Source organism: Anabas testudineus, chromosome 7 (assembly GCF_900324465.2).
Source record: "Anabas testudineus chromosome 7, fAnaTes1.2, whole genome shotgun sequence".
NCBI classification, from domain to species: domain Eukaryota; kingdom Metazoa; phylum Chordata; class Actinopteri; order Anabantiformes; family Anabantidae; genus Anabas; species Anabas testudineus.
The window spans coordinates 14,174,141-14,200,642 of NC_046616.1; the positions used below are offsets into that span (position 1 = coordinate 14,174,141).

General features: G+C 40.3%; 3 protein-coding genes across 4 annotated transcripts; 1 reads left to right on the forward strand and 2 right to left on the reverse strand.

The window, feature by feature from the left end:
- The first annotated feature begins 4,966 nt into the window (after positions 1–4,966).
- Positions 4,967–15,832, forward strand: LOC113167456 (tetraspanin-2-like). The gene is made up of 8 exons (XM_026368085.1): positions 4,967–5,257; positions 10,405–10,507; positions 12,557–12,654; positions 12,787–12,861; positions 12,948–13,031; positions 13,549–13,605; positions 13,743–13,826; positions 13,923–15,832. Exons 1-8 carry the CDS (start codon positions 5,189–5,191, stop codon positions 13,986–13,988), a joined length of 636 nt encoding a protein of 211 aa, XP_026223870.1. The 5' UTR covers positions 4,967–5,188; the 3' UTR covers positions 13,989–15,832.
- Positions 15,833–17,354: 1,522 nt separating this feature from the next.
- Positions 17,355–21,968, reverse strand: LOC113167445 (mitochondrial glutamate carrier 1-like). Of its 2 annotated transcripts, none has more exons than XM_026368066.1 (10): positions 21,905–21,968; positions 21,019–21,127; positions 20,411–20,536; positions 20,146–20,201; positions 19,751–19,841; positions 19,545–19,663; positions 19,243–19,438; positions 18,995–19,152; positions 18,828–18,903; positions 17,355–18,722 (listed from the first exon to the last, which is right to left on the reverse strand). In XM_026368066.1, exons 2-10 carry the CDS (start codon positions 21,039–21,041, stop codon positions 18,563–18,565), a joined length of 1,005 nt encoding a protein of 334 aa, XP_026223851.1. In that variant the 5' UTR covers positions 21,042–21,127; positions 21,905–21,968; the 3' UTR covers positions 17,355–18,562. The 2 variants fall into 2 exon arrangements, with proteins under 2 accessions (XP_026223851.1, XP_026223852.1); XM_026368067.1 differs by having other exon boundaries at positions 21,019–21,137; positions 21,905–21,956.
- A 762-nt stretch (positions 21,969–22,730) lies between these two features.
- Positions 22,731–23,354, reverse strand: LOC113167180 (thyrotropin subunit beta-like). The gene is made up of 3 exons (XM_026367594.1): positions 23,347–23,354; positions 23,080–23,242; positions 22,731–22,967 (listed from the first exon to the last, which is right to left on the reverse strand). Exons 1-3 carry the CDS (start codon positions 23,352–23,354, stop codon positions 22,731–22,733), a joined length of 408 nt encoding a protein of 135 aa, XP_026223379.1.
- Between the last annotated feature and the right edge of the window lie 3,148 nt (positions 23,355–26,502).

Sequence of the window (26,502 nt, forward strand, 5' to 3'; positions counted from 1 at the left end):
GACAGTGAAATCCATCATATAATTTCATTTATATAGATTTTTGTCCTCATCAAGCCATTCAGTAGCCACATTTTTCCTGTATGACAGCATCTGCATGTGTTATATTTCTATAACTGTGTGTAAATTCGTAATGAACGGCCAAAATAATTGCATGGGGAGATCTGGATATTAATCAGATTTCATCCAAAACAATCTTAAGAGGTATATGCTAGTTGGAAAGTTATATATTTATATATGAAGAAAATGAACTGCAAGTTTCTTTGACCCCCTTTTTTGATAATTTAATCAAACCCTAATGTACATTTGTATGAAAAATATCCTATATAGATTTCAGCTCACAGCTTCCCTAAGATAAGTACACATGGAAATTAAATAATGCATAAAAAATCTAAAGGTCCTTATGATTTCAGGTAACATTGTCCTTTGGTATGTGGTTAATTTTTGTGATTCATGCTCCCTTGACATCACCTTTTTGCCAGAATATGCTACCCTCTTGTGGTTAATAAGAAACACGTACCAAATAGTTGTAGGTGCAAAAATGACAAATTACGGTACTTTAACAAAACCCTCTCACCTTCTTTTTGCACACTGAAAGTCAAATTCTGCTCTTCTCATCATAGCATCACCGTTGGTAGCTCTCACCTTCAGTAATAATATCTGATGTTTCTCAGCTTTGGTGTGTTGCCAGGAAACCTCATCGCAGCAAGGCTGTCTGATGAATGAATTTTAAGGAAGAGACCTCGGATAACCTCTCCCTTTGGAGGAGCTGCAGGCAGTGTGGTTTGTTAACCACTCGTGTTTTCTCTCAATGTAGCCACAGTAGATGTGCAGTTATACAAGTCAGCATTCTGCATGTATGGAGGGGCTAAATTGTGTCCACAATATCTGAATCTTCACAGTCCCCTGAGAAAGAAACAATGGAGAATTATTTTTCTCATAATTTACCTGACGTCTCATTTTTTTTTATCACTCCCTTTCATCAACAACTGCTGCCAAAGAGCTTTAAAACCAATACTATTCACTATGTGACCGTCTGTAAATTGTCTGTACTGTGTATCTAGCACATGAATGAAGAGCACAGCTATGGACCGCTTCCTTCCAGCTGAAAACAATTAGCCATAAAGTGGAAGTTTGACCAGGAGATGGTGCTGTGCTGCCACATTTAAAGGCCTTTTTCACTGTAGAAAGACTTCTGGCTCTTTGTTATGCTAACATATCACAGTGTTCTGATCAAGATGTTCTTCTGTCAAACACTTAAATAGACACAAAATAATCGAATAAGATTAAATCACCTGACAAAATAGGATTATGCTTACTGACCCACTTCACCAAAAGTTTGTCATCAATAATGACCTCAGAACCACGGCCCTGACCCAGACATGGGTGTAACAGACAGGGAAAAAACAACTGCTATTGCTGACACCACCCATTTAAAAGAGAAGGAGATAAGAAAGACCTTTATTATATGGTAAAGATTACAAATGCTGGGCAGCATAATACCACACACCTACAACATGTTGTTTTTATTTGTGGCTAGCACATGAGATTCTTTTAAATGGGGTCATAACATGCATCCGTCTGTCAACAAAAAACGGATCAATCATAGACTTTATCAGTCCCCCAATGGTCCCGGTAAGTATTGCGTTGAGTTGGAACTAGTCTAGGCAGCTATTTGTTAACTATTTTTATAGAGGCTATGACCTGCATGCATTTTTCATGTTCAAGTGTTTGGATTCACATAGCAACTGAGCCACCAAAGCCAACAACAACCAAGCACCCGGGGCACAGTCTCATCAGCTTTTCCTCCTCTGGCGCAGTTCTGTTTTGTGTCCAAACTAAACCTATTATGATTATTATTAATCTTATTTATTTGTTTTCTCTCTTTATTTGTTCTCAGTAGTTCCTCTAATAAGTTCCTCAGAACATAATTTGTTGCTTTGAGAGTTTTAGATTGAGCCTGAAGATAGATACGTTATGGCTGAAAGGAGCTATTATACACATTAGTACACATTAAGCAGTATTTGTTCAAGTGTACAAGTATTTGTTCTAAGCCTTCTTTCCCTCATCATGTCATTCCTTTCTGACTCCTCCTTCCCTCTAGCGCTCAGCTTGGCAGGCCACCCTGTTCCTCTATAAGGACATTTTCTAACCAGTACCTAATAACCCAGCGATAAAATTAACTGCTCTCTGGATAGTCCTGCTGCTCTCCATGGCTGTGGGGAAAATATTTACATTGAATATGGTGCTGCTGAGTTACATGCTTCTGGTCACTGATGACACTGAGGGAAGAAATGCAGCATAGGGGCTACTCTTTCCATTTCATCAAAAGTAGATGTATGTGGTATGAAGCAGCTGTGGTCTTCTGTGTGGTTGGACAGTGCATTTAGGAATATGATGTCAGGTGGGTTTTAAAAGTAACAATAGTAATAATAATTTTATGGAGAATATGTTACGAAGGAAGGAAAAAAGTGCTGCAACAAACCTAAAGAAAACAAAGGTAAAGACCTAAAATTAGTTATTCTAAGTCCGATGTGAACAGGGAGATTGTTCCAAAGGACAGCATGATACAAAAAAGGTCCTAGAAACCAGCACACTTCTTTTGAGGATGCAAGGTTCTATGCAATTAGCCAGGTAATGAAAAGCATTTCCATTTAACTTTTTTAGGTAATTAAACAATGGAAGGAGGCCAAAACAGAAATAATTTAATCACATTTTTTAGGTTTTGTTTAAACGTCTAGCTGTTTAATTCTGAAAACAAAACACTGTACTAATCCAGTCTTGATTAAATAAAGTCATGAATTAATGTCTTAGCATCCGACAGAGACAGGAATGGTTAGAATTTGGCTATATTATGCATATAATAAAAGCCAGTTTTAGTCATGTGCTTGATATGCTGATCAAATGAGAGGGCAGAGTCAAAGGCGACATCCAGATTCCTGGCTGTTACAATTTAAGAAATCACAAATTGACAACTTTTACAGGAACACAGCTGAATCTCATCAGCAGCAGTTAGAGTCAACTACAGAAAATTTGACCAGTAGGAGAATTTAAACAGAAAACAATAGGGCACCAACAACATAACCTTGGGGAACTCCAAATTTACATCAAAAAAACTTGATGTGCTATGGTTATAAGAAACGCAGTGTATTCTGTCAGTTGTATAAGATTTTAACCAAGCAAGGGCTGGTGACACCAAGGGGATAGGTTTACAGACTTATATAATTATATAATATTCAGACACCACTGACAAACATTCTATCTAGTGCAGACATGCAGTGATTTTAGATGTATCCCAAGTTTATTTTTAAGTGGGACTTAGTACGGTGTAATTCAAGGTCAAATAGATGCCAACATTACGCAAAAGGTTTCTGTTAAATAACAGGAGCTGAAGGCAGATTGATCAATATTGAAGAGACTATTGTTAAATATGTGAGATGAGAGCTGTTGTGACACAAATCTTTCGATTTTGAAAGAAGGAGAAGTTAAAAATGTATCCGTAGTTGATACACTCGGGATCCAAGTGTGGCTTTTTTCTTTTAGCAAAGGCTTAACCATAGCATTAACCACTGGGCCTTAGAGTTGTCTGGAAACAAGGCGTTCTTTTGATGCAAATAACTCAACAAATACTGAATATTGGATGAATTAGACTAGCAAACCCTCACAATTTTGATGACTTCTATTTTATTTTATTTTATGTTATTTACTTTTTTAATGCTTATTTTCAAAGGAAGAAGATTTGTTTTGTTGTGTTATTTAATAAATCTATTTAGATTTTTCTGTAAGTTAATTACAAAATGAGCATGAATGAATGGGGGCTTGTTACTCTTTTTTACTTGCTGTCTTAATTGAAGTGACTTCAAATGTTCAAGGCTTGTTTCCATACTTAATTATTGCCAGGGTAAAGAAATGTATGTATAACCAAGTGTTGAAAACCATGGTTACATATTTTACTAACAGGCTATGTACCAAATGCTTTTAAGGTTGCTTTAGTCAAACCCCCACTCAAAACTCAGATTCTTTTCTCTTTATATATGACCCCCTTAGGCAATATTATTAGGAAACACTCTATAAATTTCCATTGCTATGCCGGTGACAAGCAGCATTTACAGTATCTATGAAACCAGAAAAAACAAATCAATTAGTCAAACTTCAAGCATGCTTAAAAGACATAAAGGCCTGGGAGTCCTCTAATTTTCTACTCCTCAATTCAGACAAGACAGCGGTTATTTTGTTAGGTCCTAAATTCCTCAGAGTCTCGATGTCTAATAATACTATTACATTAGATGACATAAAATTGGCCTCAAGTAACACTGTGAGGGATCCCTGAGTTATCTTTGACCAGGATTTCTCCTTTACATCATACAGAAAAAGAAATCTCTAGAACTGCCTACTTCCACCTGAGGAATACTGGTAAAATTAGCAGCATCCTGTCTCAAAGTGATGCTGGAAAGCTAGTGGCCTTACACTGTAAAGTGCCTGGAGATGACTTCAGTTGGGACATTATAAATAAAATGGAATTGGATAGTTGAGGTGTGTGTCACAATAATGAATTGCACTGCCAGCGAAGCAGTCCACTATAAAGTGCTATTATAGTGTAATTATAGCCTCTTTTTTTTATATAAATAAGAACAAAATAAAATGAAATAAAAACCACTTTTCAGTAGGTTCTCAGCTTTTTAAGAATATTAGAAATACGCCGGTTACAAGATGATACAGCTGTGTTTACCAGAGATATACAACACGCCATGATTTTTACAGATTTTAAGTGAGGCCCCTATAAAAAGGTCATATTGTAAGTTTTCGTCACAGTGAAAACGACAAAACATTTGCCAAGTCTACATGGTGCAGTCTCAGCCCCCCCCCCTTCAAACCCCCTCTGCATTATTGAAGGGGGCGGTCTGGAAAGAGTCGGAGCGGATCCTGCGGGTTTCTGAGTGGGTGCGTGTGAGCGTGCGTGAGTGTGTTTGGGGGAGAGAGAGAAAAAAGAGTGAGAGAGAAGAGAAAGACTGAGATAGAGAGAGAGAGAGAGAGAGAGAGAGAGAGAGAGAGAGGCCACCGTAACACCGCTTCTTGACGCACGAGTGTTGTGGAACGGGGGTGAACCGTTCTTGACACATTGTTCGGAGCCGATACCTCCGTGTGAGCTCTTCTCGGGGATTAAGACCAGACCCTGCTACATCCAGCCGACATGGGGAAGGTGGAAGGAGGAATGAAATGCGTGAAATACCTTTTGTTCGTGTTCAACTTCATTTTCTGGGTAAGTGCTCCACGCCGTACGCGGGGAGGAGACGCGAGTTGTGCGTAAATGAACGCAGAGCAAGTGCAACAGAGCAGACCAGCAGACTTTCACAGCCATGTGTGGATTTATAGGAACGATGCTCAGTCGGTTTAAGGTCTTCACATTTCTCCCCTGGTCAGACTTTGTGCGTTTCATTTCGTTGTGTTTTTTTTTTTCCCTGCGTGGCGCTGAAAGGGTGACAGCCAGACGGTTTGAGTTTTGGCTCACCGGGCTCAAATCAGATTTTCCGCAGAGGAAAAAACCCGCCCCTTTCATCCCGGGGAAGCGTGTTTTTGAGAGGAAGACTGAATGAAAAGACAGAGAGCGGGTGAGAGATTGAGAGACAGCATGGAAAACCAACTCAGCAGTGTGCTCACATCTTTGCTTCATTAATAAACTTTCTGCAGAGCTGATTGATAAACTTAGGTTGCAGCCTTCCCTGGAGGGCAACTCCTCCATATGCTTCCTCTGCTAAATATTTCAAAAGCAACACTTGAAGGGAGCTCAAGAGAGCCACTTTACTCAAGGCAAACTCACTGGATGTGAGAAGTGTGTGTGTGTGTGTGTTTTGTCCTGCACACATGCTTTGCACATGCGCCTCCAAAAACTTAGTTCATGCTCTAAACAAACACAATTTCTATGAGAGATCTGCCTCCCCATAACATTTGTGACAAGCTTTGCCTGTGTGTGCTCACTTTGACTTGTATGTGCCACCATTCACTCTCTTCAGAGGGGAAGTTCCTTTGTGTGTATACGAGAGTGAGTGTGAGAGAGAGATTTTTCCAACAACAAGCATCTGCGGAGTGGATCAGTCATTGAGTGCAGCGTGAATGGATCCATTGTGACAACGGGACAATAGCATAACCTCAGTCTGCTGCTCCCCGGCTGGCGAAAGCAGCAGATCCTGCTGGAGACCTATATGAAGCAGCCCTGTAAGGTCCCAACTCATTGTGTTGTTCCATACTGCACACTGTTCCCTGCATCCAAGATGGGTGTGGCTGTGGCTGAATTCTCCTTTTGCAGAGACAGACAGGTGAAGATGAGAGGAATGACAAACACGTGGAGTCAGGGAAATTCTGAGGGGCAGAGGAAAAAACAGCAAAAGAGAGGAATGGCAGTGATGGCAAAGAAAAAGGGTCACTGGGAGATTTGAGAGGGATATTCACTACGCGTGTGCGCGCTCACGTGGCAAAAGAGGGACAGTTGGCAAGAACTTGACCCAAATAAGCATAGAAAATAAAGTGGGATGTTGTGTGGATGTGTGCTGTATATACAGCAACATGCAACAAAAAAAAAGCTGCACATTTCCTGCACTCTGTCAGCTGCAAACGAACAAGTGATCACTCTTCACTTCGAGGGACAGGATAGCGATCCTGTTGATGGGCTGTGGATGATGGAGTGAGAGATGATGAGGAGAGAGTGTGTGTGTGTGGTGAATGTGGTTGGAGGAGGGGCAGATGTGTTTCCCTTCGAATCATCTCCGAGCCCTGAGTGGACAGTAGAGTAAAGGCCACAACAGGCCACCGAGATTGAAACAGAATAACTCCGAACCAGACGGGAAGCCGGTGACGGCGCGACACATGCGCATTTTAAACACAAAGTGGGCTTGTTTTTATCAGAATGATGAAGAGTGTCGTGCGCTCGGTTAACGAGCACCCTCGGGGTCATTAATCAGTGCACACAGACTGAGCTCTGTTTAAAAACCCTCTCTCTGACGCTCTCACCGTCGTGATGTAGTGAAATTCCTGCGAGGCAATAACTAAACTGTCATTAATGGAACACAGGCAAAGCCTTGAACATTAATTCAGTACCTTGCTGGTTAGCATGGCCTGTTTTTGTGAGCCACAGTTCATTGACTGACTGCTCAGTGTAGTCAAAAGCTAAACCTGTGAGGTAAACAGTGTGGAGTACGTCATGGTCGCATGCGTGTCGTTGGATCCTTTTGCCTTAGAGGCTCCTTTCTTTGTGACCTGACTTTGATATAAACACTGACACAACATATCACTGCTTTCTTGTACATACTATACATGTCTATGTTGCAAAGGCTCCCCCACCTTCTGCCTGTAGCAGCATACAATGGGATTTAATCCGCCCATAATTATCTCCCTCCTATTTGCATTTTATTTCTGACCATCATTTTTAACGTGCGTGTGCGTCTGTTTTTCCAAACAGTCGCCAGCCAAGCTCACTCGCTGACAAGTTTAGCAGTTTAGAGTTGTTTTCCTTCCCTCGTACTGCTTTTGCTTTAATTTGTAGTTTTACTGTTTTGTTTTGTTTTGTTTTGTTTTTTTGTGCCTGAAAATAAAGTAACGAATAATGTCACAGACTTTCTCTAACCAAGACCGCAGCCCTGTATGAAACCTTGTTCTCATGGAACTTTCCCTCACACAAACACTGTTTAACTGCACTGTTAAAAAGTATGCCTTACATCATAAACAAACCTCAATAAAGCTTTGACTCACAGATTTCCATCCGTGTCTATGAATATCCACATTTCCAAGCTATCTACAGAGGTTTTAGGGCAGGGGAACTCTGCTCGCCTCACTTCCATCTCTCTTTAGAGATGCTGTGTTTTATCTTTGTCTCTGATGCTTTGTCCTCGTGTCTGTGGGTCTTCTAATGACTCTCTCTTTTGCCCCTTCCCATCTATCTTTCCTTATTTACTTTCATGGTGTCTGTCTGTTTCCCTCCCATTGTGTGCCTTAGCGTAAGGTCACAGAGAGACAGCAGGTCTTTGTCCTGTGGGTGAGGCTGCGAGGGAGGGAGATGAGGTGGGGTAGAGGAGGGTCGGGAGGGGCTGAGGAGGCGTAGATTTGGGATATACAGACGCAGAGAGTAGGGAGGGGTGTGTCTCTTGTCTGCCACGGTAATGATGGCAGATAAAGTAGTGGGTGGCTAAAGCAAGGGGGTATGTAAGCAGCGAGGGAGTTAATGGCACCTTTGGGACAAGCTTATGAGTGCCTGTTCTTAGCATGTGACATCAGTGTTGGCTGGAGCCCACCCCCACCCCCGATTTAAAATGAGTCTGTGGTATCCATGTATGCATGTGGTTCTGAAAAGGCTTTTGAATGAAGTTATAATAATCAGAAGCAGTTTGGCGTAACTTAAGAGTCTTTTAAACTGTAAAACAAACACCTGCTCCCCCATAAAGCACTATCACAGACTTCAGTCTACTAACTTGTGATGACCCTGTTCTTCTGGCACTTTAGTGGGCAGCAGGGCTCACCTCACACCTCACACCTCCACCAGCACCATCTCACCATCAGGTGCTCTGACAAATACCAGCGTTAAATAGATCCAGAACCCTTTTTCTGGACTAATCCATCCTGGTTCAGTAAGTCTACACATCCACAGCCTTCACTTCACTGTGCTTTATCTCTTTGGACCTGCTAATCCCAAAACCCCGAGAGCTCAGCTATCCCAATCCATCACTACACATGACACTAAATCCTCAGTTTGAGAGGAGGGCGGCTTCCCAACACCTGTCCCATTCTCATGCTTTATAACTGAGCTACTGGCTTTACTTCAGACCAATACGATAAAATACAACCTGTGCACCTGGAGGGGAGGAGGAGAGGAGTGTGGACAGCGGAGATAAGGATGAGATACAGAAGACGAAGCACAAAACAAGAGGAACTGCTGAACTAGACAAAAGGTAGTGCAGATTTGGTTTAAAAAGAAATGGAAATGATGATGCAGATGTAGAACAGTTTGTATTGGCCTTATCCTGGCAACAGTGTTGTGTTTTTCTAAATAAATTCACTGAACACATCCTGAGGACGCACAAACAGTGGTCCCCCTAAATGCTGAGATCTAGGACACAGGAAGACCATGTGACAAGCACTCCTAAATATTCTCCATTTACACAAATCCTTTTATTTTTCTGCTTACACACACACACACACACACACACACAGACACTGTGTTGTTTTGAAGCTCGGCTCGGAAGGTTTTTAGACTGGATTATCCTCAGGGGGCAAGGGCTGAGTGATCATTAAAACCTCCCAGTATTGATCAGTGAGTTGAACACCCACTACAGTGTCTGGATAGAAAAGCATCTCACATCTCACGAAAAAAAAAAAAAAAAACACACACACACACACTTCAGTGTCTTCTAACCACTTTAGAGAATATTATGTCCTCTTTAGTCTGTTTGCTCAAAAGCATGTTTATCGACGGAAGTATTATTCTGTTGGAAGTATACTGATGGTGTTTTAGATGAAGGAAAGTATGAGTAACATGTAACTACTTTTCAAAGCAAACACGGGAGCCTGTTTTAGCTCAAGTTGTCGCAATGCTGCCCACAGCCAAGTGCTTTATCTCTGCTGGTAAGATTGTTGTTACATAATTTGCGTTTCCCTGCAATCTCTTTCTCTAGAACACTTATAAGATCCACCCATGCCGCATTCAGATTATAAGACCCTAAATGTACCCCAAATATTACTTTTTAGCTTAACTATGTGTTCTCTTACGCTTCTGTTGCCTAACTGCAAAGGTTGGAGGGCTGGAGTGGAAACTCCACAGCACCATTTGCTTTATTTATGTGGAAAATCACATTTAGTGGAGTAACAGAACAAGCTTCCTGAAGGCCTGAAAGCACGCAGTCCCACCGGTGTGCTTTAGGTGAACATTGCATTTGTAAGACATGCTGAAACCAATTGACAGTAATGACTTAAGATGCCATAAATATAATGCTCATAGTTTACTATTTATTACTTCTTTTTTTTTTTTGGCACTTCAGTTGACTTTATTTGAAAACTCCCTTTAAAGGAAGAAACCTCCAGCAGAACTGAGGCTGAGAGTGGGCGGCCATCTCCTGTCTCATCTGTACTGTAGAGAGAAAAGAGGAACAAACAAGCAGCAGACAAAACACTGGCAGGCTGGTAGGGCTAGAAACTGGAAACAGAAGACGTAAAAAGGAGACCACTGAGTGGCCACAGGAAACAAGTATATCTTAGTTGTCAATAAATGAGATGATCTGACTGAAATAACAGATTTTTGCAACCGTGGGACAATTTAACAGTGCATGATTGCAAATCCACTTGATTGCAGAAATCATTTATTTGATCATTTCTCCACTTAATACCATATAGTAACTTACTGTGTGTCTTTCTGTCTCCATTTAGTTGATGGGCTCCTTTGTTCTGGCGGTGGGACTGTGGCTGCGTTTTGACCCCGAAACTGTGTCTCTGCTCAACGGTGACAAGGCTCCAGACACCTTCTTCATTGGTGAGTGCCAGATGCACACAGCAGTGTGCATAGCCCACAGTAAGGGTGTTAACAATATTATATACCACATTAACACAAGGCCACTGATTCGATCTGTGTTGAATAAGTCAGTCATACAATCAGTAAGCTCACCGGATACAGTGCTGCTGTTTCCAACTTTAAATAAAACATCTGATTTTTGTAAAGACGTTGCTTGGCATCATTGAATGGATCACAGATGTGTCTGTTGTTTTACTCTGAATTAGGAGCAGTTACTCTTATTAATGTTGACTAATACTGAAAAAATTAAGACATATTATTTTCTTATTTGAAGGTTGCTTTAATTAAAGATTGACATTTATTTATAACTTGTTAAAGCTCAGCATTGCCGCTTCAATTTAAATCCTCTTTCTCTCTAATTGCAGTGCGCTGTAAATAAATGTCAGTATGGGGATATTCTTATATTCTTACCACAGGCTACACTCCATGCACACACCCACACACACATACGTACACACACCCAAATACACCATTACCACAAATACTGTAAATGTCCATGCATGCACTGAATGCAGGTCAAAAAACAGGCATGCACTGCTTCCACAAGTCTTTTTGCCTCTTTTGTGTGACTGTATTCACCTGGCTGTTTGATGATGGGTATCCCACGTTATGCCACACTCACTCACACACACGCACAGATAAATGGCAGAGGTTTATATTTTCTCACACCTTTTGGATGATTAGGTCTACGCGATGTTTAATTTAGGAGATGAGCGCGAATAACAGGAAATGACAGCTGTGCTTTACCAAAAATACGCAAGAAAAACCACATGGTTATAAACCACTTCAAAGACCCTGCACAGAAAGAACGAGAAAGACAGCGGAAAGGAGTAGGGAGAGTTAAAGGCCATATGGAAGACTCAGTCATAGAAATTGTTTGTGGTAATGTTTTGAAAAACAATATGGGATGAATGAGCAAGACGAGCACAGAGAGGTGTTTAGGTGGATCCTCCCATCTACTTTTCCACTACGCAGCAGATTTGTGTGACATTTACAATAATGTCAGTCATTTTAGCAGTCTACAGACTAAACAATCCTGTTGTTGACACTGGCACTTTATTTTCTTCACCTTCACTATCAAGGAGTGATATCACGTTTTTCATGCAGGAGCATTATTTTTCTTCCAAAATTCTGTAGAAGAAAGGTACTTTTTCTGCGTAACACGTGTTTGAACTGTTTGAAAGCAGCACTCAGGCGTCCATTTGGTTTGGCTGAGGATGGGCGGCTTCTGTAGAGTACAGCCCTACACATGGGTTTGACAGCTGAGGGCACTCATCAGTTGCGACTTCTTGTTACCAGGGCATCAAACCATATTTGTACTTGATGTACTGTACAATAAGAACAGGAGACCTACTTTTAGCAGCAATGGCACTTAGTTGAGAGCAGATCAGCATGTGAAATTATCATGTGACACCTGAAGTTTCCAACTATGAGAGCTTACTGGTGGAACCAACTTGTTGTTTATTTCCTAATTACGTACCTACACGTGATATACAGTACAGTAATGAGAGGTTTAATAGGAACCCAGGGCATCTGCGGAACATCCCTGAAGATTTTTACAAGGCATCTCTTAAGATCCCCTATCAATTTCTAAATAGGAGGATCTTAAAAATAGGTCTGATAAAGCATCAGTAACCTCGCTGACATTTGTTCAGCTGACCACAGAAATGGTACAGTCTGAAATGCCAGTGCCACTGTCTGAGCTCCTCTTGGCAAACTAGTAGATTTACCTGCTTAGTAATAAGCTGCCCCCTGCTGGTCACTCTAAATTTACATTTCTGTAGAGGAAAACTGAGAACATGAACAGAAGTGTCCTGGAAAATCAAACTTAAATATGCTGAATAAACCTGAATCATGTACAAAGTCTGTCTTCTAATGCGTGTTTATCTCATAACTAAAATACCAAATACTTCAAAATCCTAAAATACTTTACATTTTTGTTTACAACTGCCATTACTGTATGTGACACCACATGTAGGTGCCAACTTTCTTTTCCCCCTGTTGCTCCAGGTGTGTATATACTGATTTGTGCTGGCGGCCTGGTGATGGTTGTTGGTTTCTTTGGTTGCTGCGGAGCCGTTCGGGAATCTCAATGCCTGCTGGGTTCAGTGAGTATAAATGCCTTTGAGCTTTTGTCATGAATTACAGGTGGTTTTCTTAAGCAGACGGTTATTCCATCAGTAACCTGTTCACAAGTAGGATTCACTCACCGATGTATATGGATTTGTTTTTCTTTTTAGTTTTTTGCCTGTCTTTTAATTATCTTTGGAGCTGAAGTGGCAGCAGGGGTGTTTGGATTCTTGAACAAAGACAAGGTATGTTTATTATTTCATAGTTTGAGTAGTTATAGTGTATTAAATCACAAAGGCACCTCATAATTAGCATGTGACTCCTCTCACAGATAATCGAAGACGTTCAGAACTTTTACTTATCGACCTACAAAGAAAACAACAATGGCACTTTGATCGTCTCATACCAGAAAATAGTAAGTAGAAAAAAACTTTAGAGATTTATGGTAATGGTATTTTGCGTTTGCTTATGATATGCTTTGTTTATGATATGAGAAGTACTCCAATACATTTATTCAAGTTTTTTTCACTGCAGTTCACAAGGAAACATGAAATGCGTACAATTCCTGCCTTTTAAAGGTTTAGTTTCACTGGTGTGTCATATTTGTTTTTGTGTTGCTACTAAATAAAGTGTAAATTTCTGACTAGAAGAAGTTATATGAACGTTGACAATTTAATTGAAATTCTCAGAAATAGAATTTTTGACTTTTGTACATGAATTGAATATGAACATTTCTGCAGAAACTTTATTTATGAAGCACATGTGGAATAAATCATTGTACAAAGACTTTTGCACTTAAAGTAAAATTTACAATATGTATTTAGAGCTTCAACTTGAATAAATAGGTTGTAGTATGTTGTTAGGCAAGTGCACTTGTTGCACTTTTACTTGAGTATTGAGTTTGTCTTTGTTTCTTTTCTTCCTACTTTCAGCTCAACTGTTGTGGAACCACGGCGAGTCCCTGCCCTGATTCAAAGCCAGATACCAAGGTAAGATCTGTCAGCAGCTCCAGGCTCAGGATGGAAATTCAATTATGGCCCTTTGTTGTTTAATGACTGAGTCATGGTGCCAAACAAAACATCCTTGACCTTAGCACTGATTGAGTTCTTTTATCTTTGGTCTGCAGGACTGTGAGATGGGCATCAAGGACTTCTTCAACAGTAAACTCTACATCATAGGGTACGTGGGCATCGGGATCGCTGGAGTCATGGTGAGTGAGGACCTTAGGGGAGTTGAACACTTCTGTTACACACATTTTGTAAATGGAAGACTAATTTTCATTAAAAATCGTTTTTCCTCTCAACAGATTATTGGGATGATCTTCAGTATGGTGCTCTGCTGTGCCATTCGCAACGGCAGGGAGGTCATTTAAGTTGGATCCTTAACTTCTCACCCACCCTTTTCTCATCCTTAACAGACTTCACACACATCAGATGAAATGTCAACTCCTGTCTGTCATTCACACCAGGACGCAGGAAATCGTCCATGTTTAAAATATTCCTCTATGTTATGGTGCTTACACTCCTGATTTTTTTTTTTTTTCAATCACAAGCTCAGAAGCGCATTCTTCGCAGATAAGACTTAAACCATTTAACAATCCAGAGGGAACACTTTAATGCCTGATTTTGACAATCTGTTTGTTTTCCCTCCTGACCATTTGGCTACCACTAGAAATTTTAACCCACATACTGTCGCAGTAGTGTCAATGCCTTTTCACACTGCCTTGTCAGTGACCCCATGCCTGTGGGAAACCTAAATCCAAGAGAGCAATCTGAGGTGAAAGCAGCTGAGTAGGCTTATCTGTGCACTCACAAATCAACACATACACAGACGCAGACAGATGTACAAGCACAACAACATTGTGTTACGTGAGACTACAGATTTGTCTGACATCTCCCAAGTCCTGAGTGGTGGATTCACCGTGGAACATCAATAAAGGGAATGGACAGTGCATATTTCAGCAATGCATCTATTACACAAAACCATGAAAATAGCAGAAAATATCGTCACTTTCCTCAATGCAGCACATCCATGGGCATGCATCAGCAGCATCATGAAAGACCTCACCAACAGCACCAACCTTTTCTTCTTACAATCAGAGTAAAACGTCGTTCTCAGTCAAAGCATATGCAGATTTCTTCCCTCAAACTTTGAGGATACTCTGCAGCTTGAGCACCAAATGGTCCATGAGAAACACTATTTCACTTCTTTGTACAATGTTTTTTAACTCTTGGCAAGAATGTGTATTTCCCTTAATGTCAAATTAGGTTTGTTTAAACCCATTGTGCATATTAAAACTGAACCATTTGATTATATCTAAGAAACATTTAGTGTAGTGGATCACACAACTTCAGCAGTTTTCCTCAGTTCTTCCGTTGAGCTGCAACAAAAGGAAAAGCTGCCTGTAATAGTAGGAAAGTAGTGTACAAAGTAAGATCCAAAACTGCATATGCTGCATTTGAATATGGTCAGAAAAATGTGTGTACAGTACAGTAAGTGTACACAATCTGTAAGGGTGGAGCGTTAATTGTACACACTCCGATCTGGTCATTTAACACGTGGTTTAAAACCATCTACCAATCAAATTCCCTCTTGTTCCTAATGGAAAAGCTTCTGTTGACATGAACACCACTTCCTATGCTTCCTGTGTTCATCTATACTGTGTGCCCTCTTATGTAAGACAGTACCTGATACTCTGTTGACTGTATGTCAAGAAAGCCTATATCATGTGGTCATGTTTGTCGGCTAAATATAGGCAGCCAGATGAAAATTTGGTCATCCAAGCCAATCTTTTGATCTCTTCCCAATGATATCTTGTTTCCCTGTGTGCCTTATACGTACACCACCCACAACAAAAACCCAGAGAACGACCTCTTCTATTTTCTCACTTTGCGAACCTCAGTAGAACGGGGTTGGACTTGTCTGCTCAACCTGAACTCGCTTGTATTTAGTCAGGTATTCCAGACTCTTTTGAAGGACTACAGGATGTACATATGAGTGATTTCTTTTTGTAGTTGTACATTATTTGTGGCTAATGTGATAGTTGCTATTTAACACGCTGTGTGTAGACAAGGGCTTGCAGTAGTGGTAAGATGTTGTAGTCATGACAGTGTTTGCAATAGTCAGAGCAAACCCACACAGCTAAAACTGCATCTTAACGTGCCTTTCTTCCATTACAAGATATTTTCGAGCAACAGGCTGTCAGAACGTAGCAATGACCTTAGCAAAAGTGGACATATGTTTGTAGATTTGGACTGCAATTAATTGTCACACACTAGCCATTATTGTTTTGGTGTGTTTTTAAAGTGTTGCACTCGACGGCGTCTTCTCAGCCAAGAAAGCTTAAGTGACGAAAACAACAATGTCTCTGCCAACTAATTCAGCTTCTTAATGTTGGTTAAGTCCAACTGATCCAAACTGTGTTGGAGACAGCACCTATTGCTTTTTGTTTTTGTACATTTTACAGCAGAGGTTTACGTACAGCTTCAGGCAGTGTTTTCTCTAATAACCGACACTGTGTGGAGCTCAAATAGAAGGAGTTACACTAGGTACAGTTTAGAGTTACTCAATCCACAATTCTGTTGATGTGTTCCTCAGTTATATTTGTCGAACAAATCTGGAGACATAACATACTGTGCATCTAAGAACTGTGCACACAACCTTCCATAGTTGATTGTGGGTTAATTTGTTTTTACGAGCATTCCCGGCTTCTCAGGAAGATAGATGTGTAATAAAGCTTCTAAAGTTGAAAGTTTCTCTTGTATTCTTCATGCATTTAAACATGATAAGCTTTTACAGGAACTGACAGATAGTATGTGTCAAATGGTTTCTTCCCACTGTATGCCAAGTGGCAGATTTACAGAATTATCTGGATGACTTTACTCATTTAAAAATCATGATATTAGTTTGCACCAGAGTCTGCCCTTACACACAGGCTCAGACACATACTCTGCTTTCTGCATCAGTTTCAGATCCTGAAAATAAACTAGTAAGTCCACACACTCCCAGTCCTTCCCACTGCTGAAATATAACCTCCACATCTTGCCAAATGTAACTCATACAGGAGTATGCTTTCATTTAATCTTACTGTATGTGAAAATTAGAAGTTGTCAGGGAATGTGCTGTGTTGGCTTGATTTAAATTATTTAAAAAAAGAAAAACAAAGTATGTTTCTAAATGGAGCAGGGTGTATTGTAAGTATGAATTTAGAGTGAACTAGGGCATCACCGGGAAGGCCAGTAGTAATTAGATGTAGCACATACATTTACAGTATGAAGAATGTGTGCTAGAAACTACTTATTACATCATAAGGTTACTTCTTTTATATTTATTCAGAGTCAATTGTATTTGATATCCCTTGTCATTTAGTATGATCTGGGTTTAGTTATAGTCTCATGCCAGAGTTTCACCTTTCTGCACTTGAGCTTAAAGGACAGCTGGATATGTAGTTGAGGGAATAGTTATGTATGCAATGCCAGCAGAGGCTCCAGGACATACCAGGCTAGAGTTACTTCAACACTGCAGCATGAGCGTTTTTATCCCAGTGATGCATGTGGATGATTTTCAAGCTTGCATCAGACAAAGTAACACAGTGTCAACCTTCAACCTGCTACTCATTTCAAATGGACAGACCTGAGGATCCATGCCTGAATGATTCATAGTTTAGAAAGATAATGTACAATATTTCAGGCTACATACACTCAAACACACAAATAACATATGTCAACATTGCATTTGTGAATATTTATTCAGCATTTAGAAATCTGTATTTACATATATAATTCTCAACCAAACTTACAAAATACATTAATCTTTTCAACAGGTTTGAAGATTTTCTCCTTGTTGAAAGGCTCTAAATTTGAGTTTAATTTACATCGTTTGAGAAAAATTAAAAATACAGGATACAAAAATGTCTTTTTACCCATTACATTTTCTACAAGAAGCCTCACATTAAACTATGTTCAGCTTCTTATTACCTAACGTCCCACATTTGTGTGGGCTCCTGTATCTCTGACTGACAAAAACACTTGACCAGTCACAGACAACCACAATCAACTAAGATAAAGTGGCTATGTGTAGGTCATGCTGCACTTTCTTTCAGACGACTTGGTCCCAAAATCACAGTAAATCCCATCAGTAAAGTTATCTTATAGTTCACAACCATCAAACCACATTTCCTTCACCAGAATAAGCAACTCTCTAGAAGGTCGCTTCAGAAGGTCTCATTGAGCTGCTTTGCTTTTTCATATAAACAGTTTGTAGGCTGCCACAGAAACGTTCATAGTGCCCAGTGAAATCCTCAAGCATCGTAACCATGTTTGTTCTGAAAAGCACACCATAACACTTCTATAGTAAACTATCACCTCGTGTCCAACTAAGGAATAAATAAACTTTAAATTCTCTTTAAAATAGGAATTCTTATTCATAAGCTACCATGCCTTTTTCCAACTAGGGAGACAAGTATGGTTAATTAACAAATCTAGTATATCTACAAATTACTGTGAAGATGGAACAGTGGGAGAAATATGCAGGTGATGCTTACTGTGAAGTCATATGGGGTGCATCTAGGGGTGTTGACTAACATCTAAGGAAACCTGGTAAAGTCTAGTGCCTGAGTATGATATAGTTGAAATGGAAGATCAGTGTTGAATTATCTCGTCCCTCAGTGAGGGAAGCAATTGCTTTATCATAATAAGCTCCACTGAAGCCGATACAGTTTTAAGTTTAAACCTCAGCCTCTTAAACAAAAGCAAGTCAAACTAAGGCATAATTTGAAACCATTCTGAAATAAAATGGCATCGCACAAGTCCATTCAGCCTTTTACTCTGAAAACCTCCAAAACATAAAGAAGGTACACAGTAACAGAGAACTAGGTCCAAGGCTACACCCAGGGCATAGCAGCTCTGTAATTTAATGAGGTGACAGAAAGACTAGGGAACAGTTTGTTTATGCAGAGCAGATGCTGTAGGGGGTGTATCCCAGCAGAACCTCTCCAACTCCTACAAAGTACACAACCTGAGCAATGCCAAAGAGTGGAGCAATAACCAGGGCCCGGCAACCAGCCCCCTTGAGGAACGCTCCAGGACCCTCTTTTCTCATGATTTTTCTGAAACGAAAAGAGAGCACCAGGTTAACGAGGATACATGCAATGTTTCAAAGTATTGGGAGTAATCCTAGTTACATTTACAGTCCCTTAATTTAGAAATGATACCTGACACAGTCCACCACTCCATTGTAGGTCTCCTCATTAGCTCCTTTCTTGAGTGACTGTAGTCTTGTCTTGACCACTGGAGAAAGCATACATAACTTATTCAGGCTGACAGGTTCCTCAAATATGAATTTATTATTTTGTTATTTTTTATAGACTGAGTCATTTACCATCACAAGGACTGACAGTCACAGCAGCAATGGATCCAGCCAAGCAGCCAGAAATGAAGGACCAGTAGAACGGCACAGACGGGTTGTCGGATGAATGTTGGCCGAGCTGGTTCAGATGTGCAAAAAGAGGGAAGTACACAACAGAAAACGGGATGTCCCTGAAAAAGCAAAGGACGAGAACATTCAAATTAAGATGCTGCTGACCAACCAAGGTAAACTAGTCAGAAAAGCATTAAATGCCTCCTCACCTCATCAACGTGGCTCCAAGTCCCCTGTAAAGTCCTGTTACTCCCTTGGTCCTCAGCAGCTCTCTAGTGATCTGTGTAGCAGACACCCGCGTGACTTGCTGCCCAGGGCTGGTGTTGTAAGAACGGCTAAGAACTGCACTTGTTCCTCCCATCTTCAGAGCCGTTACCACACTCGGCATCACCCTCTGCTGGGCCGCTGGCACATGCAGAGGATATAGTGTTTTTAACTACGGTATAAAAAGGAACATCTCGAAGCAATGTTTGATGCTGGCAGTCTAGTCTGCTGACTTCCTTATTATTACCTAGCCTGCCAGCATCCTGCAGCTGGATCTTCAGCATCTCCATGGGTGTGGTGATAATGACCTGGCACATCCCTGCACAGCATCCTGCCAAAATCTCCTTCAACACTGTCAACCTGCCGCTGTAGACGCAGACACAAAGTAAAAAAACAAAAAACAAAAGAACTAATGACATTGTAGTACATTAGTCTTGCAGTGCTATTACTCACCCATCTTTGCTCAACTGGTGGCGGAAGAAGTCGTTAGCAGCAAGTTTGATGGCCTTCTCTGGGGTTACCAGGGTGAGATTTACTGCAGCACCTGCAATAAACAAGCATTACTCATGGCAAACCTATTAAAAATTCAACAACATATCCACCTCAGCAGCGTGACAGCAAATTTTCTCATATCAACCATGAATAGGAAATACTGAACACATTTTCTAACAAGAAACTAGAGGCAAAACAAATCAATCAAATACAGACAGCAAGACGTGTGAAAATGAACTAGACTCAGCAGTCAGTAGTTAACTGCCTAGCGAAAGTATGCCCACTACATGTATGTTCTTCAAACGGACTATTCAATAGTAACATATTTAAAACAGAAACAACGTGACTAGTCTTACCTCGGTACATGCCAAAGTAGCCTTCAGATTTAACTGTCTTTATGAGGCAATCCATCCTGAGGAAAAATACAGTTTTAGCCACATAAGTTGCTGGATTATATTCTGGTATGTCAAACAGAACAAACTTTAAGGAACTTTATTAATAACAAAAGTCTGTTGAGAATTTCACCAAGTATACAGTAACAAGACTAGTGGAAGAGCAGGTTCCTGGCAACAGGGGGGACAGGACAAACATCAGCGGCCTTTCTTTTTGCGAGGGACTTACATGCTCTTGTAAAGTTGCTGCCCGCTGCGCTGGTTCTGCAACCGGGTCTTTGCCAGGTCGATTGGAAACACACAGGTGACTCCTACCATGCCTGCTATCCCTCCATTGATCAGTTTGGCTGGAAGGCTATAAAGAGACAAGTCAAACAACATTTACACTACATTTCTACGAACGGATTAAGGTGGGGCACTGTGAAGTGAGGTGAGGTGAGGAGAGGAGAGGTGAGGTGACAAGACCCGCTGAAACTGCGCTAAAGCAGTACAGGTATTTCTCATCTATCAAGAGTAATCATCAGTTTAACAAACTGTTTATTAGGATTTTCAATCGGTGTGTGTTCTGTGTGTGAGGCATTAGCTTTATAAAAGAGCTGGGTATAGAGTGACTATCTCTGGGAATCTGCTCATCCAAAAATAACTTGTTGACAGTTAAAAATCACACAACACACATGTCTGAATGTAGCGTTACACATTAGAGCTTGTCAAGTTTAACCTTTGCTCTAGAGAAACAATATATGTCACATTAGAAGTGTTCACTATATAAAACGAATGGAATTCAATCATCAAGCACGTTCCTACATAACATGGTAGAGTGTTCGGTCAGGTTCATACCTAATCTGCTGTTGCTGGGCCATGGCTCTTGGATTTCTTGGATGTTGTGAGTGCAGAAGTTGGTGAGCACAAAGGAGAAGGCCACAGAGGGAGAGCAGGCTGAGAGTCCCTGAGAGACACTGAGCAAAGTAAGAGTAGGAAGCAGTTCACGGTTATATTTATAGAGAGGCAATCCTGCACAACCAGGGATAAATTTGACATCACTCTCCACCCACTGCGCCATGAGCTAGGGAATTAAGCCAAGGTCAAGTCATCATCTTACTAAAATCAAACCATGATCTACAGTATACTGTATATGCCTGGCCTACTGCCCCACTATGTGAGGAAACTAGTTAAAGTTGCAAGTAGTATCATGATAACAAATCTATATACACTTGGAATCAGTGAAAATAATATATAATAAAAAGGAATCACTCACTATTTATCTGCTGCTGCAATAATAAGTAATTTCACTCACATTTAAGCTACTTTAATTTATTCACAACAACAGCAATAATCAGGTCTAGACTGCAAATAAGGAAGAAAGTCAAATGCTTCAGTGGGACGACGCCCCTAGTGGCCACTGTGTTTAGGTTTGTAAAGAAGAATTAGGTTTCTACATTTCCATTGAAAATATTTAAATATTATGGGCGGGGTTACTATTTCTATGTAACCTAGTAAAACCTGTTAGCCACAGCTGAAACTAACCATGATAGGCTCTCATGGGTCGAATAATAATGTGTAATACTGATTTCAAACATTACCTCTCCCTCTTTGCACACCCGCGCTGCGTTTTAACTAACGTATAGGCCTAATAGTGCAGAGTAGTCTATGCAAACTTGATGTCAGTGCAGTTTTCTCAGACACAATGATACAGTAGGTCTCGGTAGGATTGTGCATTACAAACCTTGAAATGAGGTCAAAGCGTCAGTTCTGCTGTAGACTCTTCCTCTGTGCCGCTGCGCTGCAGGACTGAGCGCACCGGGGAAGCGCAACTGTCCTTGGCGCGTTCAGGGGCGTTTCAGACCTGACTTCCAATAAAAAGAGGTACCTGGTAGGGAGGAGGTGGACCAACTGGTCTCAAGAACTCAATCCAGGTGAGCATGATGCAACTTTCTCTTGAGATTGTCTAATGTATGGGACAATTTCCCAGCTGCATGTAGGAGACGTTTCGATTTATTGTGTATAGTAATTGATGTGTGTTAGAAATATATATTACAGGTGTCTGCAAATCCGGAAATACGTATATATGTTATATATTTATAACAAGAACTCACCATTTCTGTAAAACATGTTATTATATTTGATCTGAATATTACATTGACAGCCAGTGCTTTTCTGCAGTCATTCTGCTGACGTTTTGCTGTTTTCCAGGTATGTTACGTTTTCCTATACCAGTGCCACATTTCTCTATAAACAGACACACTGACACATTGAACACAGGCACTATAATTACACCTGTGGAGGCTATGAGACAGATCTTATATGTACTGTATGTCTGTATGTGAAACTGTGCAGACACAAGATCACTTTGAGCATATCAGTGTGGGTGCAGAAATCACACCATGTAATATGGAAATGAATGTACTTTGAACTCATTTATTAAAGGTATGAATGCACTACAAAACATCAACAACACTGCTGGTCCATCAGGTTAACAGCTGTATCATTTGCAATGTAAGTGCTTATATTAGCATGTTGTCAGGTTACCAAGGCAGGCTGGCTCTAGTTCTTCACACTGCGTGTGTCATAGAGCATCGGTCATAGGAGAAATGGCTGGCACGAACGCAGTGGTGTGTGCGTGTGTCACAGCGCCTACAGCTGCAACGGCGGGCCACAGGATAATACAGCTGTGGGTTGACATCCTGAGGACAGCCGGGAACACAGGCAGCTCGGTACACCAGGGAGAGAGGCACACAGCTACGCTGGATCAAAAAAGTCCTCCCAAACCGTCCACTCAAGTTAGTGTCCTGAAAAAGAGGGGAAGTGCTTGAGTCACTTCACATTTTGATGCAATTTTATATTATGTGCAAAAGGTTCAAATGAAGAGCACCGTCGAAAAGCGTGGGAGTGTGATGTCACCTGTGTGTAACAGTAGCCGCTGCAGATGGTGGTGTTGACAGCCACACACTGGGCGCAGTCTTGCCTCTCAATCCATAAGGTGTGATTCTTCAGCATACAGGCGCCCACTGTTCCACCCATCAGTGTACACAGCAGCGCACATTTGAACACAAATACAGGCATCCTGAAAATACAGACAGTGAAACTCTTAAAATCAAAACAATTCATTGTGAATTATTCCAGACAGTAGCACTGCAGTTTGATAAATATAAAAGCTAAAACACACACCTTGACATATTTACCTGTCTGAAGTTCATGAAATTACAGAGGTGTCTAATGACACCCTAATATGCAAATATGCATGTAACTGTGAAGAGTTTGGTTGTAGGGGAAATATATTTAAATTCTCTAATGAATCTTTCTTTTTTTCTCACAAGTTAGACAACCTTTCTCTTTTTAAGTTCTTTCTCTTGCTGTATTTTTTTTTATTCCCCCACTGTTCTCTGTCTCTCTCCTCTGTGGACATCTGGAAAAGCCCATCCCTTTTATGGAAACCGTAATCACATGTCAGCAGCTCTCAAGTCACACGTACACATACAGTGACAGTATGTGCATCTGTTTGTGTTTTTGTCTTGTGCGCGTGTGTGTGTGTGTGTGTGTGTGTGTGTGTGTGTGTGTGAATGTACAGGTATTGCTAAAGAATATGGGCTTGGTTAGAAGGAGGTCATATGTATCTGCATAATGTTGGCACAGGTCGAAAATGATGATGGACAATTTCATTTAAAAAATATATTATAAAAAACAAAAACAAACACACAGTAGTTATACAACTGTGGCCCCGACCCTTAACCGTGTGCCGCTGGTTCAACTGATCCATGTGGGTGACGCTACACGTTTTAGGTGGGTCATGAGAAGTCCAGCTATTGTAAAGTGTAACAAAACCCATGAAAGGTACATTCTTTAAAAGTGAAGTCTTGAAATCAGTGGGTGACAGTAACTGAACACTTTAAGGCACTTAGCACTATGTAACTTAGCCATATATTATATTATATTATCATATATTATATTATCATATATTATATTATATTATATTATATTATATTATATTATATTATATTATATTATATTATATTATATACAGAGTGATGTACATATACATATATATGTATATATATTTTACATTCCTATTTAATGCTTCAGTATCATTTGTGAGTACTAATTATGATCTCATCTGCCTGATGCTGGGTCAGCATTCACATGTTTCAGTCCTGTCTGGGTGAAAATGTTATGCCCTCCTTATCTAAGCCAGTAATACTCCTATTATTTCCATCTGCTGTGTCCTCGGATTTTATCCATACAAAGTGGTCAGTAAGGATGTTTACCAGGCACAAGGAAGGGCCCACAGTTATTTGCAGGGCATATGGTGACCTTGACATCTATGAATTAATTGTCATTGTCAGTCTTTTATTGAATTTATTACATTATTTGTAGCAGTCATGCCCCCACCACCGGTACTTCTGTTAAAGATGTTACGCTCCATGACTACATTTATATTATAAACATATGGCAGACATTTCAATGTGTACAATTAGATTTATTCATATCACCACTGTTTCTAAGTAGTAAAATATTGTAATAAAAATTCATTTTTGTAAAAAAAAAACAAAAAAATCTCAAATACCTCTATATGAATTACAGTGATAGTTTAATTAGACTCCTTCTGCACACCATATAACCTGATTAGTTAGAGATGTTGTCTCTGACCTGCCCCCTGTTCCTCTCACTCTGTTTTTGCTCTACATTTATCATGGTGGGTCACAGTTATGTAACACAGCCATCAGATAATTACTACAAAGTGGGTCGTGGACAGTTCACCAATTATCTGTCCTGAAATGGATCCAGCTTCTTTGAGACTGGTGAAATAAAATTGTGTGTGAGGTTCATGTGGCAAGACAGCAATTTAAAATATGGACTACTGTCTCTCCACAGGCATTGGTAGTGCGTCAGTAATGGTCTGTATTACAAGATGATGACTGTGTCCTATAATTGTTTGTCTACAAAGGAAATGTAGTTGTAACGTTAACACAAATAGGTATATATACCTGTTAAAACGTCCAAAAACAACAATAAACAGGAGAATACTTTAGTGAAAATGAATACTTAAGCACATGCCACTTACAGGGGCAGGTCACTAGTTTGCCCTTCTGCTCACCCCGTTTTCGTGCAGGGGATGTTTGAGGAACTGTACGGGTAACTCTAAACGCACTGATAAGGCTTTTGAACTGGGTCAGACAGAAACATGAATCCCTCACCTTCGTCTTTCTGGGTATTATGCCCCAGGTCAAAAGGTCACACTACACCACCAACAAGGTCTTTTTTGAGACACTTCACTCAAGAAGTTACTAAATAATAGAATTCACACAAAATCAAATGTATCTGGGATTCATCGTGCATCCTGATTAGTATGATAAAGATATCAACCAGCAATTCTCCCACATGTGCATTGTGCACTCAGTCAGGCTGCCGAATCATGAGTATATTTAAAAATATATTTAAAATAATAATAATAACATCATAGCCTACAAAGAAAAACATTTTAAAGGCAAAGGCCAAGCAGCTTGATGTTCCTGTGACTACATTTGAACATATTACTCAGAAGTTTAAGGTCCATGGGACTGTAGCCAACCTCCCTGGACATAAGAGGAAAATTGAAGAGAAATTGAAGAGACAGAAAATACAAAAGGTAACTACAGAACAACTTCCATAGAGATTAGAGGTGAAATTTAAAGTCAAGGTATATCGGAGTCACACCATCAGTCACTGTTTAAGCCAAAGTGGACTTGATGGAAGACGACGTAGGAGGAAAAGAGCTTTTTGGCAATTCAATTTAGATTTATGTTTACAGATGAAGCATATCAAGAAAGGTACACTGTCTCACTGTGAAACACGGAGGAGGCTCGGTTATGTTTTGGGGCTGCTTTGCTGCATCTACCACAGGGCGTCTTGAATCTGTGCAGGGTACAAAGAAATCTGAACACTATCCAGGCATCCTGGAGATCCTGCCTAGTGTCAGAAAGTTTGGTCTCCGTTACAGGTCGTGGTCCTCCAACAGGATAATGACCTAAAACACAGCTAAAAACATCCAAGAATGAATAAGAGCAAAACACTGGACTATTCGGAAGTGGCCTTCTATGAGTCCTGATCTAAATCCTACTGAACATCTGTGAAAGATGTCTGGAAAAGGCACCCTTCAAACCTGAGACCACTGAAGCAGTTTTCTCACGAGGACTAGGCAAATAGCCTTTACAGGTGCAGAAGTGTCATTGTGAGTTACAGAAATCACTTGATTGCAGTGATTGCTTCAAAAGGTTGTGCAGCAAAATATTAAGTTAAGGGCACCATCATTTTTGTTTTACTAGTTTGTTTTTGAAAGTTCTGTTGAAC

Bases quoted from the DNA above. Each gene is read 5' to 3' on its own strand.
- LOC113167180 (XM_026367594.1), bottom strand. The intron at 22,968-23,079 runs GTGACATCACAC...CCTCTTTTTCAG, and splicing joins GCGGCTACTGTTACACACAG to GACACTAACTTGAGTGGACG.
- LOC113167456 (XM_026368085.1), top strand. From the start codon at position 5,189: ATGGGGAAGGTGGAAGGAGGAATGAAATGCGTGAAATACCTTTTGTTC. The intron at 12,655-12,786 runs GTGAGTATAAAT...TTTTCTTTTTAG, and splicing joins CTCAATGCCTGCTGGGTTCA to TTTTTTGCCTGTCTTTTAAT. The intron at 13,827-13,922 runs GTGAGTGAGGAC...TCCTCTCAACAG, and splicing joins TCGGGATCGCTGGAGTCATG to ATTATTGGGATGATCTTCAG.
- LOC113167445 (XM_026368066.1), bottom strand. From the start codon at position 21,041: ATGGCCCAGCAACAGCAGATTAG. The intron at 20,537-21,018 runs GTATGAACCTGA...GTCTCTTTATAG, and splicing joins GCCCAGCAACAGCAGATTAG to CCTTCCAGCCAAACTGATCA. The intron at 19,439-19,544 runs GTAATAATAAGG...TGCATGTGCCAG, and splicing joins GCAGGATGCTGGCAGGCTAG to CGGCCCAGCAGAGGGTGATG.